Genomic DNA, 12383 nt, shown 5'->3' on the forward strand with positions numbered 1-12383 from the left:
TTCCATTTCAGCTTTCCAGCTTCCCGAGTAGCTCGGGGGCGGCTCCAGTCCTAGAAATGCCGCCGGCCCCCGGTTCCGGCTTCCCGGCTCTGCCGCCGCGGCCGCCCGGGCTGCTATTAGCGCCGAGCGGGGCGCTGCGGCGGCTCCTCCCGGGGCCTACAAATACCCCGCCAGCCCGTGCGCCGAGCCCCCTTAGCGGGTTACATAACCGGGCTCCCGGCCGAGTGGGCAAAACTCAACATCTATCGGGGGTGGGGGCAAGGGAGAGCCCCCCCATGTCCTTTACGTTGCCTCCAAAGATGCAGGAGGGGAGTGCCCTGCATAGGGGACAGCCGGCCCCCGGGGGCGCGGGCCCCCCTCGTTATCTTGATTTTCAGCATCTTTGGCATTTGCGCAAAGTTGCTCGGGTCGCAGTGGTGGGGTGCAAGGGGTGCGCAAGTCCTGCACCTGCTTGAGCCGGGCCTAGGGTAAGAGGCGACCCCCAGTTCCCCAATAATGCCTCGGGCTCTCTGGTTTGGGTCCCCGCAGCGCCCGATTGACCGCCAGAGATACGACGAGAACGAGGACTTGTCGGACGTGGAGGAGATCGTCAGCGTTCGCGGCTTCAGCCTGGAGGAGAAGCTGCGCAGTCAGCTGTACCAGGGGGACTTCGTGCACGCCATGGAGGGCAAAGGTGAGGCGCCCCCTCTTCGGGCTGCTCTCCGCGCCGCGGGCCGAGCGCACGTGGGGAGGGAGCTGCCGGTGGCTGGGTTCGTATTTCGCGCCCGCGTCCCCCATTCCAGGGGATCCGGTGACGAAACGAGGCCGAGCACTGGGGGGGTGGGGTGGGGTGGCGAAGGAGGAGGGCAGGCGGGAACGGGGGCCGGGCGTGGGCCTAGACCCGGCCCGCGCCCACAGCCGGCCCCAGGGTGGGCAGAGCTAGGGGACCGGCGGTCGGAGGGACCTGGGGACCGACGGGTGGACGGAGGGAAGACATGTGCGCGGCATTCCACCCCTCCCAGAGCCAGCCCAGCTCCCCGTGCTGCTTGAGGTGCGGCTGCCTGGCCGGGAGAGGGGCTGGGGTGCCCCTGGGTCATTGGGATGAGGTCCCCCCCCCAGGCCTGAAGCCTCCCAAAACCCGGTCCCGTTTCAGGCCTTGCCAGTTAGGAGCTGGTGCTGAGGATGCTCGGGTCACTGAATGATGCCCCGTCAGCCCCTCGGGTCTATGGAACCCCATAACCTTCTGGTCTCTGCCAGATTGGAGCAAGGGCTGGAGCCCGCATGTATATCTGAGGCCTCTGGCCCTTCAGCCTTGACAATTTGAAGTAGGGACTCAAAAGAGAGTTTTACCCCCTCAGCCTTCAGGCTGAGATCCCTGACCCCTGTAGTTTGAAGCGAAAACTTGCGGTACCCCTTTGGGGAACAGTCTTTTCTCAGAGTGAGACCTTGAGGGCTCTGTCCCTTGTAGGCCCTGCCAGTTTAGAGGAGAAGTTGGGGAAACCTCTGGGGTTTTGGGGTGCCACCCCAGCCTGATACCTTCAGGGCCTGAGTTTCTCCTTGACCCTAGTATTAGAATGCTGTCTGGTGGTATCCTGCCAACATTGGGGTGATGTTCTGGCTTGGGTCTGAGGCCTCCAGAGGCCCTGCGTGACCTGTGGTTCTGCCTGTGGGGTTGGAGTTTTGGAGATGCCCCTGCCTACCTAGGTATTTCCCTAAGCTCTCTGGGGTTTCTAAGTTCTTTCTTTTTCCTCTCAGATATTCAAGTTTTCTTCATAATACACCATTTCCATTTTGTTGACACCTCCTCCCTCCATCCCCCTTGGAAATCCCTTCCATCCCTCAGTGAGCTGATAACAGAGGAAGTGCCTTCCCCTCCAGGTTCTGCTTGAGTGGCTGGGACTGTAGGTTAGCCCCCCGAAGAGACTGTCCTGGCTTTGCATTTTTGAAGTTTGTCTTTTGTCCCCAACTGCTTCCTGGGGTGCTGGGCTTCAGTGGTAGGAGGTCGTGGTTGGGGGAGGGAAGAAGAAATTTCTTCCAGCCAGCCAGGTCTTAAGAACATCGCATATCCAGGCAGACAGTCTAGGGGGTGGGGGGGCTAGTCTCAAATACATTTAAATTTCCTTAGCACAAGTGGGCTTTTAATTCCTTTCATTTCTTTCCCATTTTACTGAGTTTGGTGGATCCTATGAGAAAACTACATGCAGACACTTCCTAGTCATTTGTGAGGAATTCTCAGCCCAAGATCTGAGTGTTTTCTCAAGCTCATTTGTGGAAGTTGAAGCTGAGGAGAGTTGGGGGGAGTGGGGTGGTCTGCTTTGGGTGTGGGTGTGTAGGGGGTGAATTCCAGCCAGGGAGAGACCTTAAATCTGCTGTCTGGGGTCTTTTCAAAGGAGAGAGCCCTAGCGTTTTGGTAGTTAATTCAGATCCGGCCCCAAAACTTCAAGGGAGGAGCTGAGAAACAGAAGGATCCCTTAGCCTGGATTCAAAATAGAAGCTTCTTAAACTTCTCTGCCTTTAAATCCTTAGGAATCCCCATTCACTGTGAGCCCCTGGGGATCTGAGCTGCTAAGGTCAGGGCTTTCCCCAGCTCCGGTTTTGTTCTCTTCCTCTGCTCTGAGCTGAGTTGCCTTGGCCTCCTCCCCCACCAAGCTGCCCTGGTGAACTGTTTCCATGGGGCAGGGGCTTCAGGGGCCTGTGATCTCTCCTGTCTCTCCTCTGGCTGACCAGGGAGGGCTTGTGGCCTTGTGGATTGCTTGAGTTCACCTGAGGATTTGAGGCTGTGATGGTTTATCTCTGCTTTCCTCAACTCCATATTTAGGAATGAGGTTGGGTCAGATCCCCTGGTTTTGGAACTCAACATAGAAATGAAGGCCTCCTTCATTCTCCAGGGCTTTCAATAAGGGATTTGGGGGTCTATGCTAGACAAACCCGAGACAGAGAGCTGCCTGGTGGATTTGCTTTGGGCCTCGCTGTGCCCCCTTCACGCTACCTTCACCTGAGGGGAGCGCCCTGGTCAGTTACCCAGGGGAAGCAAGGATGGCAGTAACCGGAGCAGAATTACACTATTAAGACAACAAAGCTGTGCCCAGTTCTCTAGTTATTTTGGCACCAAATACACAGTTTCCAGGGAAACCAGCTTTTCCCCCCTCCCCTTCACTATGCAGGATATTACAATAAGATCTTCCCTGATGCTCAGCTACAATGAGAACCCTCCTCCCCACCTCCTCTCTGGGGCTTCAGATCCTCCCAGGTGGTATTCTTCAATTTTGCTCTGCCTTTACTTTCTGAACTCAGCTTGGGGTGCATTTCTCTCTCCCTCTTTCTCAGTGATTGCTGGGGCTTTTTCTGTGAGGGGCTCTTTCATGAGTCTCCCTCCTCAACCTCCCTGGCCTTGGGCTGCTCATTGACAAGTTCTGACCCGTGGGGCATGCAGGGAATGACGGAGTAGGCAGAGGAGCGGATAGTTGGCATGGCTTCTCTTGGGCTTTGCCTGCTCCATTTCCCTGTCATTTTACAGGAGAGCTGGTGCCCTAGACTGGTGCTCGCATCTAGTATCACCATGTTCCTTCCTCCGGCCTGCTGATCGTGGTTCATCTCTCTTCTGTGACTTAACTAACCTGTTTTAATTCCGATATCCAAACAGATTTCAACTACGAGTATGTGCAGAGAGAAGCGCTCAGGGTTCCCCTGATATTTCGAGAAAAGGATGGCCTGGGGATTAAGTAAGTTGCTGAAATGAATTGTTTCTTCCCACATCTTTCTCCTTGATGTAGTTTATAGTTCAGGATAGATTTCTTCTATCCTTTTCCCCACCTCTCATCACAGAGAAGGCTCTTTCTTCATTATCTGGGGATAGTATCTCTTTGTTCAAGGCCTGGCAAAGGGGAAAAACCCTCCAAAGATTGGTCTCTTCCAGAGAATTTGGGCAGAGAGGACAGAGGGTACATAAACCGCGTGTTGACGTCTTTCTCTGACCTAGCCCAGTTATGTGTGGTGACTTCCTAAAGAGAATTGTGCCTCTCTCCCAAGTTAGGAAACTGAGGCAGCGCCTGAGCTGTGAAGGGATTGGCCAGTCTCTAAGCCCAGAAGAAAGGGCACCTAGATACATATTTTTCTTCTCAGACTCCCATTATGTGGGAAAGTGGTGCTCTTCTGTGCAGGGCATGTTCTCTAGGATGCTAGGCTCCAAGTCTTCTCTTTTTCTGCCTGCCCCAGCACCTGCCTCCACTGTGTCTTGTTTGGTTTACATTCTCTTAGAGATCTGTCAGAGCTCCAGGTGGGGTCGGGGAGAGATCCAGGAGGAAGGCTGGAAGAACAGGTTTCCGCCCAGGGCGGAGGTGGAAAGGAGGCTGCTGGTGTCATCCCAGCTTGCCTCTTTCTCCAACATCTAGCTACTGCCAGGCTTGCTCAAGAGTCTCGTTCCAAGGGTAGAAATCAAACCTTTGACATCACTGTTAATTAATAGTGAAGGTCACCATAGTCATTATGACCGGTGTTACGGAATTCCTGGAATTGGAATGATGTGTGTCTTTTTTTTTCCCCTTTCAACTTAAAGAGATCCCTGCAACCCTCCATACAACTCCTTTTATGGAGAGTGTTTGCTAGCGGAAGAGACACAGAGAGAGCTGCCCACCCTAAAAGAAAGCAGGTGTTTGAGTGCCCAGCTCGGGACTTACCCTGGACACATGATGATTCAGTCTTCCTCTCAAAAGTGGCATGGATACTGGATTTCCTGTCTTTTCTGTGGCAGTGCTGAGCTCATATCGGGGAGAGTGAGGGGGTTGGTTTGCCTACTGGGGTGAGGAAAGGGCTCAGTGGTTGGAGATTGACCCTTTCTGGGGGGCACTGATTGGTCTATCACTTTCTCTCTAGATGATCTCATTTTGGGTTCCCAAACTGAGTCAAGGGAATGCTCTTGGAAACATGGCCTTCCCCTGCCCCCAGAGTTGGGTCTAACTCTCTTGTTCTTGGCTACCCGGCAAATGACTGTACTTCTCTTTTTCCAGGATGCCCGACCCTGATTTCACAGTCCGAGATGTCAAACTCCTAGTGGGTAAGTTGCCTGCTGTGTGTGCAGCTCAGAGATGCCCAAAGTAGGGAGTACAAGGGGCAGGAGCTCTTTACCACCCACCTATTTAGATCTTTAACTGCCCCTGAAAAGAAAGTCCCTGTGGGAGGAGGCAGGAGCAGGTGTGAGCTGCAACCGTCTGGTTCTGGAGAACAGGTCAGATTGCAAAGTCATAAGAAGCTGTATGAAAGAGTGTTTGCCAGCACACAGTTTTATGAGGCTGATTTGGACCCTAGCCTCCATCAGCAATACAATCTTAGATCTTTCCTTTGCGTTTGTTTGTGGGTTGCTGAGTAAACACTGGGTGTTTTGTGACCCCTGAAAGACTTTCAGACTTTCAGAGGGGAGGGATCATTCTTCCTGCTTCCTCAGGGTTCCAGACAGGTCTAGGGTGAGGTTTAACACCCAGTGCCCAGCAAATGCTTGTTAACTCCCTGAGCACCTGCAGAGTGTAGCTGATCACTTAGTGCTTCTGGACACCAGACCAGGTAGCCAGTGGCATTTCAGATATGGAAATCCTTTAATAAATCCATTCTTTTCATAAGTGTTTATCAATTAGCTCCTACATGATAGCAAGATCAGAGGTATGAACATGACAGGCAAGATCCCTGTCCTCTTGGCTGGAGTGACAAGCAACAAATAAGTAAACAGGTTTTAAAAATCTGTATCATTTTGGAAGGTGATAAAGCCTATGAAGAAATAAAGCAGGGTATTGGGATAGAATGTGATGGAAGCTGTATTTTATTTTATTTTTTAGTTTTTATTTATTTACTTTTTTTAGAGAGAGAGTATGTGTACACACACACACCCAATGGTAGGAGAAGGAAAGATAGAATTTTTTAAAAAATAGATTTTATTTATTCATAAGCGACACAGACAGGGAGAGAGAGGCAGAGACACAGGCAAAGGGAGAAGCAGGCTCCATGCAGGGAGCCCGATGTGGACTCGATCCCGGGATTCCAGGATCATGCCCTGAGCCAAAGGTAGCCGCTGAGCCACCCAGGGATCCCCCAGATAATCTTAAGCACGTTCCATGCCCAGTGTGGAGCCTTATGCTGGGCTAGATCTCATTACCCTGAGATCATGATGTGAGCCAAAATCAAGAGTCAATGCTTAACAGCATACTGATTGAGGCACCCAGGAACCCCTGGGAGCTGTATTTTAGATTGGGTTGGGTGGTCAGAGAGGGCCTGGGGTGTTGTGTACATTTGAACAGAGGCCTGACTGATGAGAAGCCAGCTGTGGGAAAGCACTTGCCAGATTGAGGGACAGGCTAGGAGAGGAGTAGAATGAGTAAGGGGGAAAGTAGAAGGGAGAGGTCACAGGGCTGGGGCCATGTTGGGCCTTATAGGCCCTGGCAGGGAATTTGGGTTTGACTGCTGGTGTGATGGGAAGCCACTGGATAGTTTTAAAGTAGGGCAACGGTGGTAGCTGTGCTATCTGATCTCTTTCTTTCTTTCTTCTTCTTTTTTTTTAAGATTTTAATTAAAAAAAAAAAGATTTTAATTTTATTTATTCATGAGAGACATGCAGAGAGAGGCAGAGACATAGGCAGAGGGAGAAGCAGGCTCCCTGTGGGGAGCCTGATGCAAGACTCAATCCCAGAACCCTGGGATCATGACCTGAGCCAAAAGGCAGACACTCAACCACTTAGCCACCCAGGTGTCCGTGGTCATTTTCTTTTTTAAATTTATTTTAATTTTTAAATAATTTTAAAAAATATTTTATTTATTTATTTGAGAGAGAGAAAGAGCAGAAGCAGGGAGAGTGGCAGAGGAAGAAGCAGACTCCTTGTTGAGCAAGGGGCCAAACATGAGGCTCGATCCCAGGACCCTGTAATCATGACCTGAGCCGAAGCCGGACGCTTAACCAACTGAACCATCTAGGCGCCCCTATCTGATCATTTTTTTTTTGGGAGAGGGTTAAAAACATTTTTAAAATAATGTAAAATTCATACACTGTAAAATTCACTAACTATTTCAGAGTGTACAGTTCAGCACTTTTGGCACATCCACAGTGTTGTGCAGTTATTTCATAACATAGATCACCTATAAAGTCAACCCTGTACCTTCCAGTTCCTCTCAGCTTCTAACCCCCGACAACCAGTGACAACCATGTGCTTTTTGCCTCTGTGGGTTTGTCTATTCTGGATGTTTCATGTAAGTGGAATCATAGACTAAGTGGCTTTTGTGACTGGCTTCTTTTACTCAGCATCATGTTTTTGAGGTTCATCCATGCTTCATTCTCTTTTATGGGTGAATGAGATTCCGTTGAACACATGTGCATAGACCACATCTTGTTGATCTACTTATCAGTTGATGGATGTTTTTGGTTATTTCTATTTCTTGTCTGTTATAAATAATGTTTATGGGGCAGCCCTGGTGGCTCAGCGGTTTGGCGCCTCCTTCCGCCCGGGGCGTGATCCTGGGGTCCCGGGATCGAGTCCCACGTCGGGCTCCCTGCACGGAGCCTGCTTCTCCCTCTGCCTGTGTCTCTGCCTCTCTCTCTCTCTGTCTCTAATAAATAAATAAAATCTTAAAAAAAAATAATGTTCATGGACAAGTTTTTGGGTGAACATACCTTTTCATTTCTCTTGGGTCTATACCTAGGTAACTGGGTCATATGGTAACTATGTTTAACTTGAGGAACTGCCAGACTTTTTCAAAGCAGCTGACCATTTTGTATTCGCATTAGCAACATGCGAGGGCTCCAATTTCTTTACATCCTAGCCAAGCTTGTTATTGCCTGTCTTTTTGATGATCACCATCCCAGGGGGCATGAGTGGTGTGATATGATTTGAGTTTCATAAAAGCTGATGTTGGTGGCTGTGTGGATGAAGACAGCTGACCAGTAGTTCTGTCAGATATTCCAGCCAGAATGATTAACTCCAAAGTGTTTAAACAGATACTCAGAAGGGGGGGTTGATTGGTAGAAGAATCTCAGTTAATTGGCGAGGACTTGGCTGAGGAGATACATTTTCTTTCTTTCTTTCTTTTCTTTTCTTTTTTTTTTTTTTAAGATTTACTTATTTATGATAGACACAGATAGAGAGAGAGAGAGGCAGAGACACAGGCAGAGGGAGAAGCAGGCTCCATGCCGGGAGCCCGATGCAGGACTCGATCCCAGGACCCCAGTATCATGACCTGAGCTGAAGACAGACGCTCAACCAGTGAGCCAACCACTCGTTCCTCCCTCTATAAGGATTCTCTAAGAGAATGAATGAAGGCTCAGCATTATGTTGGCTGACGGGTGCTTGGTGAATAGTCCTCAGTATTATTTATTATGATGGCAGGATATGGATCTGTTGAGATTTTCTTTATGAGTAAGGTTGAAAGCTAGATTCTCATGTCTGAGATTTAGGCGATATCAGAGTCTTTTTTTTTTTAATTTTTTATTTATTTATGATAGTCACAGAGAGAGAGAGAGAGAGAGAGAGGCAGAGACACAGGCAGAGGGAGAAGCAGGCTCCATGCACCAGGAGCCCGACATGAGATTCGATCCTGGGTCTCCAGGATCGCGCCCTGAGCCAAAGGCAGGTGCTAAACCGCTGCGCCACACAGGGATCCCAATATCAGAGTCTTCACAGTGTTGCTCTTGGTCCTTTTGAGGAACTTAAAAACGCTTTGCAGTTTTATTATGCTCTAGTCATATGCAGGCTACTCTTTCTTTCTCTGTGCTCCATTCTTCTGGTTGTTGAAGCAAGAGGACTCAGTTAGATGGGTCCTGACATCCTTGCCAGCTCTCAAGTCTGGGATGGCAAAGAAAGAGGGAAGGGTAATATTTGTACCCCATCTCTCTTGGCATTTCTGTGATAATCAAATGGATTGATGGGTATTGAAGTGGTTTGTGAAGGTATAGGGTGTTCCTACATTGGGAGGGGTACAGTTAGCGTGGAGCATTATTATGACCATTTTAGTCTCTGAGAGCACACACAGGCTACTTGAGAGCGCAAGAGGGCACATACTTCGTAGTGACATAAACGGCAAATTAACTCAAGCTGGCCTAAGCAAAACAATTCACTGGCTTACGTAATAAGTTTGGGGTGTGACCTTTAGATACATCTAGATCTAGGTGTTCCAAGAAGATCTCGAGAGGCTGTTCCAAGAGATCTCTTGTTTTCCCTTTCTGGTTCCCTCTTTTGCTTCCTCTTCCTGTTTCATTCTTGGGCAAGCTTCTCCCCTTGTGGTGGCAAAGATGAGGAGCCAGCAGCTCCTGGCTTTTATCCTGCCAACTCAGGTCTTCCCTCTCAGCCCACCAGTATTTCCATCAGATGTTTCTGGATTGGCTCTAGCAGGCTTAGCGCAACCCTGGTCAGTTTCAGCAGAAGCAAGTGATCTGGGAGTGGGGAAGGAGTGACGCTCCAGGGTTGCTGGGTGACATAAACATGCCCCTAACGGAAATGGGGGTTCTGCCTTGGAAGGCAGTGTCTGGGGAAGGCTGGGCCAACCCTCAGTGTGGGATCTTAGCCTCTGTCTTCCATACTCTTGCCACCTTCCCAGGCCTCGAATCTTGGGAGGCAGCTGCTTGAGAAGGGATCAGCTATTGAGGCAAGTTGGAGCTACAGATTCTTCTCTAATGCCCCCAAACGGACTTTTCTCTATCGGCCCTATTTGTATGCCATCTAGGAATTGAGGCATCTGGTCTCTGTTCTTAGCTCCTCACCTTTAAAAACAAAACAAAACAAAACAAAACAAAACAAAACAAAACAAAGGCACTTTCCATTTTTAGGACCCTGTACACTTAAAATAAAAGCTTTTTATTGAAGTATAATTTACATATAGAAAAGTCCACGTACGGTAGCCATACAGCTTGATTAAGTTTAACAAATTGAACACACTACATATGGTACCCGGCACCCCAGGTGCCACCCCTGTGTTCCCGCACAGTCGCTGCCATCCATTGTCACCTGGACTTCTAACAGCATGGATGCATTCTGCCTGTGTTCCTACTTTATGACAATGGAATCAGGCAGGTGTCCTCTTTTGGTTTCTGCTTCTTTTGCTCAACTTGGTGTTTATAAGGCATCCAGATTGTTGTGTGTAGTTGTGGATGGTTTATTTTCATTGTTGTGGTTTTCCATTATGCGACTGTATCACAACATGTTCATTCATTCTATTATTAATGGGCTTCCAGGTAGCTGCCGGTTTAAGGCTCTGTGTCTAGTGCTTCTATGAACCCTCTAATCATGACCTGTGAACAGATGGATGCGTTTTTGTTGGACATATACCTCAGAGTGGAATTGCTTGAGTCATGGGGGATGTGTATACATTTGGTTTTAGTAGATATGGTCAAGTAATTGTCCACAGGGGTTGTTGGTCTGGTTCTGATTGCTCCACATCCTCACCAAGAGTTCGTGTTTCATTTTGGTCACATTGCTATGTTGGTGGGAGCGTAGTTTAATCACATGGTGGTGTTAGTTTGCCTCTCTTTCATGACTAATGAAATTGAGCTTCGTTGTTCATATGTTTATTTGCTAGTTGGGTATACTCTTTTGTGAACTGTCTGATCAAGTCTTTTTCTCTGTTATTTTGAAGGCTCATCTCCTGTTGGTTGTAAGATGCCTTATTTGCTAGGGCCACCACAACAAAGTACTACAGACTGGATGATGTGAACAACAGAAATTTATTTGTTCACAATTCTGTAGTCAGAAGTCTAAGATCAAAGTGTTGTAGGGTTGTTTTCTCCAAAGGCCTCTTTCCTTGGCTTTGTAGATGGCTGTCTTCTCCCTGGGTCTTCATGTGGCCTTCCTTCTCTGTTTCTGTGACCTGATCTCTTCTTGTAAGGATGTCAGTCTTGTGGGATTAGGGCCTTATTTTATTTTAGATCTTATTTTAACTTAATTAGTTCTTTAAAGACTGTTCTCAAATATAATTACATTTTGAGGTCCTGAGGGTTAGGACCTCAACACATAGATTTTAGGGGACACAATTCAGCCCATAACGTAAAGTTTCTTGAAATATTCTGGATATGATTATGTATTCCAAAATCACCTCTGACTTTGTGCATTGGTTGCCTTTTCATACTCCTTTCATACTCCTGTATCTTTGAATGAACAGACATTCTTTATTTTCACAAAGACCACTTAGGTCTTTTTGGTCTATTACTTCTTTTGTATCTCGTTCAAGAAACGTTTGCACATGCCAGGGTTGGAAGACATTCATGTTTTTCTGAAAAAAGCTTTATGGTTCAAACTTTCACATTGAGATCTGTAGTTTATCTGGAATTGATTTTTGTGTTTGGGACAAGATAGGGGTCGAGATTCCTTTTTTCCTGTATGGATATCCAATTGATCCCAGTACCATTATTGAAAAAACACCCTCTCCTCAATAGCACTGACGTATTGTCTTTGTCATAAATCAGGTGACTGCATTTGTGTGGGTCTGTTTCTAGATGCATGTCCCCTGAGCAGCTCCCCCATCCCACAACCAGTACTCTCAACCCTAGATAGTTCATTTAAGAAGACTGGGATAGGGATCCCTGGGTGGCGCAGCGGTTTGGCGCCTGCCTTTGGCCCAGGGCGCGATCCTGGAGACCCGGGATCGAATCCCACGTCGGGCTCCCGGTGCATGGAGCCTGCTTCTCCTTCTGCCTATGTCTCTGCCTCTCTCTCTCTCTCTCTCTCTCTCTCTCTGTGTGACTATCATAAATAAATAAAAATTAAAAAAAAATAAGAAGACTGGGATATTTTCACATCTGTGGCCTGGGAGTTGGGGGGATAGGGAGCCTGGGAAAGAGTTCTAGTTGCCTCTGAAGATGCTTTAAACTTTCCTAGAAAACATATCCATAAAGTGCTGGGTCCCCACTCACTCTCCACAGTTATGTCACTGAGGGATGGCTCCCAGCCATGGTGTCCTGCATATTATGTCTTTATTGTCTTTCTCTCTAATGAGGATACCCAAGCTAAGTGATGTTTTCTTTAGCTCCCTTTCTTGAAAAATCTTCATGACAAATCACCTCATTCACTATTCATTTATTTACCCAATTATGGTAAATAAATTGGGTATCTTTATCTTTTACTGTATGTTTATCATATGACCTCATTTTGTCCTCACCAATAATCATATAAATTAAGTGTTACTATTCCCTTTCCCAGTCGGGGATCCCAGGCTTAGAAGGAACAACCCATGTGGCCCATAGATGGACCATTGAGTTCGGATCTGAACCCAGCTCTGGGCGTTTCCCATGCTTGTGCTTCATGACTTTCTCCTCCTCTGTGTCGTGTTGTGTCCGGTGAAGGGGACTCATCAGACATGCATGTGCCCTTAACAGGCTGTTCTTGGTAAATTCTCACTCCTTAGAAATCAGCGATAGACTTGCTTCCAGACCTTTTTTTTTC

General features: G+C 48.0%; 1 protein-coding gene across 15 annotated transcripts in view; it reads left to right on the forward strand.

Annotated features, from left to right (window-relative positions):
- The window catches only part of KDM2B (lysine demethylase 2B), a 129798-nt gene that overhangs the window by 9731 nt on the left and 107684 nt on the right, over positions 1 to 12383 (forward strand). For 10 of the 15 annotated variants that reach the window (XM_077875506.1, XM_077875512.1, XM_077875507.1 and 7 more), the window contains exons 2-4: positions 529 to 673; positions 3623 to 3701; positions 4986 to 5032. In XM_077875506.1, the coding sequence (XP_077731632.1) occupies positions 529 to 673; positions 3623 to 3701; positions 4986 to 5032 (271 nt within the window). Of the gene's footprint in view, positions 1 to 528; positions 674 to 956; positions 1031 to 3622; positions 3702 to 4525; positions 4778 to 4985; positions 5033 to 12383 lie in introns of those variants that run through there. The other 5 variants (XM_077875518.1, XM_077875520.1, XM_077875519.1 and 2 more) reach the window with 5 other exon arrangements.

This window comes from Canis aureus, chromosome 27 (genome assembly GCF_053574225.1).
Source record: "Canis aureus isolate CA01 chromosome 27, VMU_Caureus_v.1.0, whole genome shotgun sequence".
Classification (NCBI taxonomy): domain Eukaryota; kingdom Metazoa; phylum Chordata; class Mammalia; order Carnivora; family Canidae; genus Canis; species Canis aureus.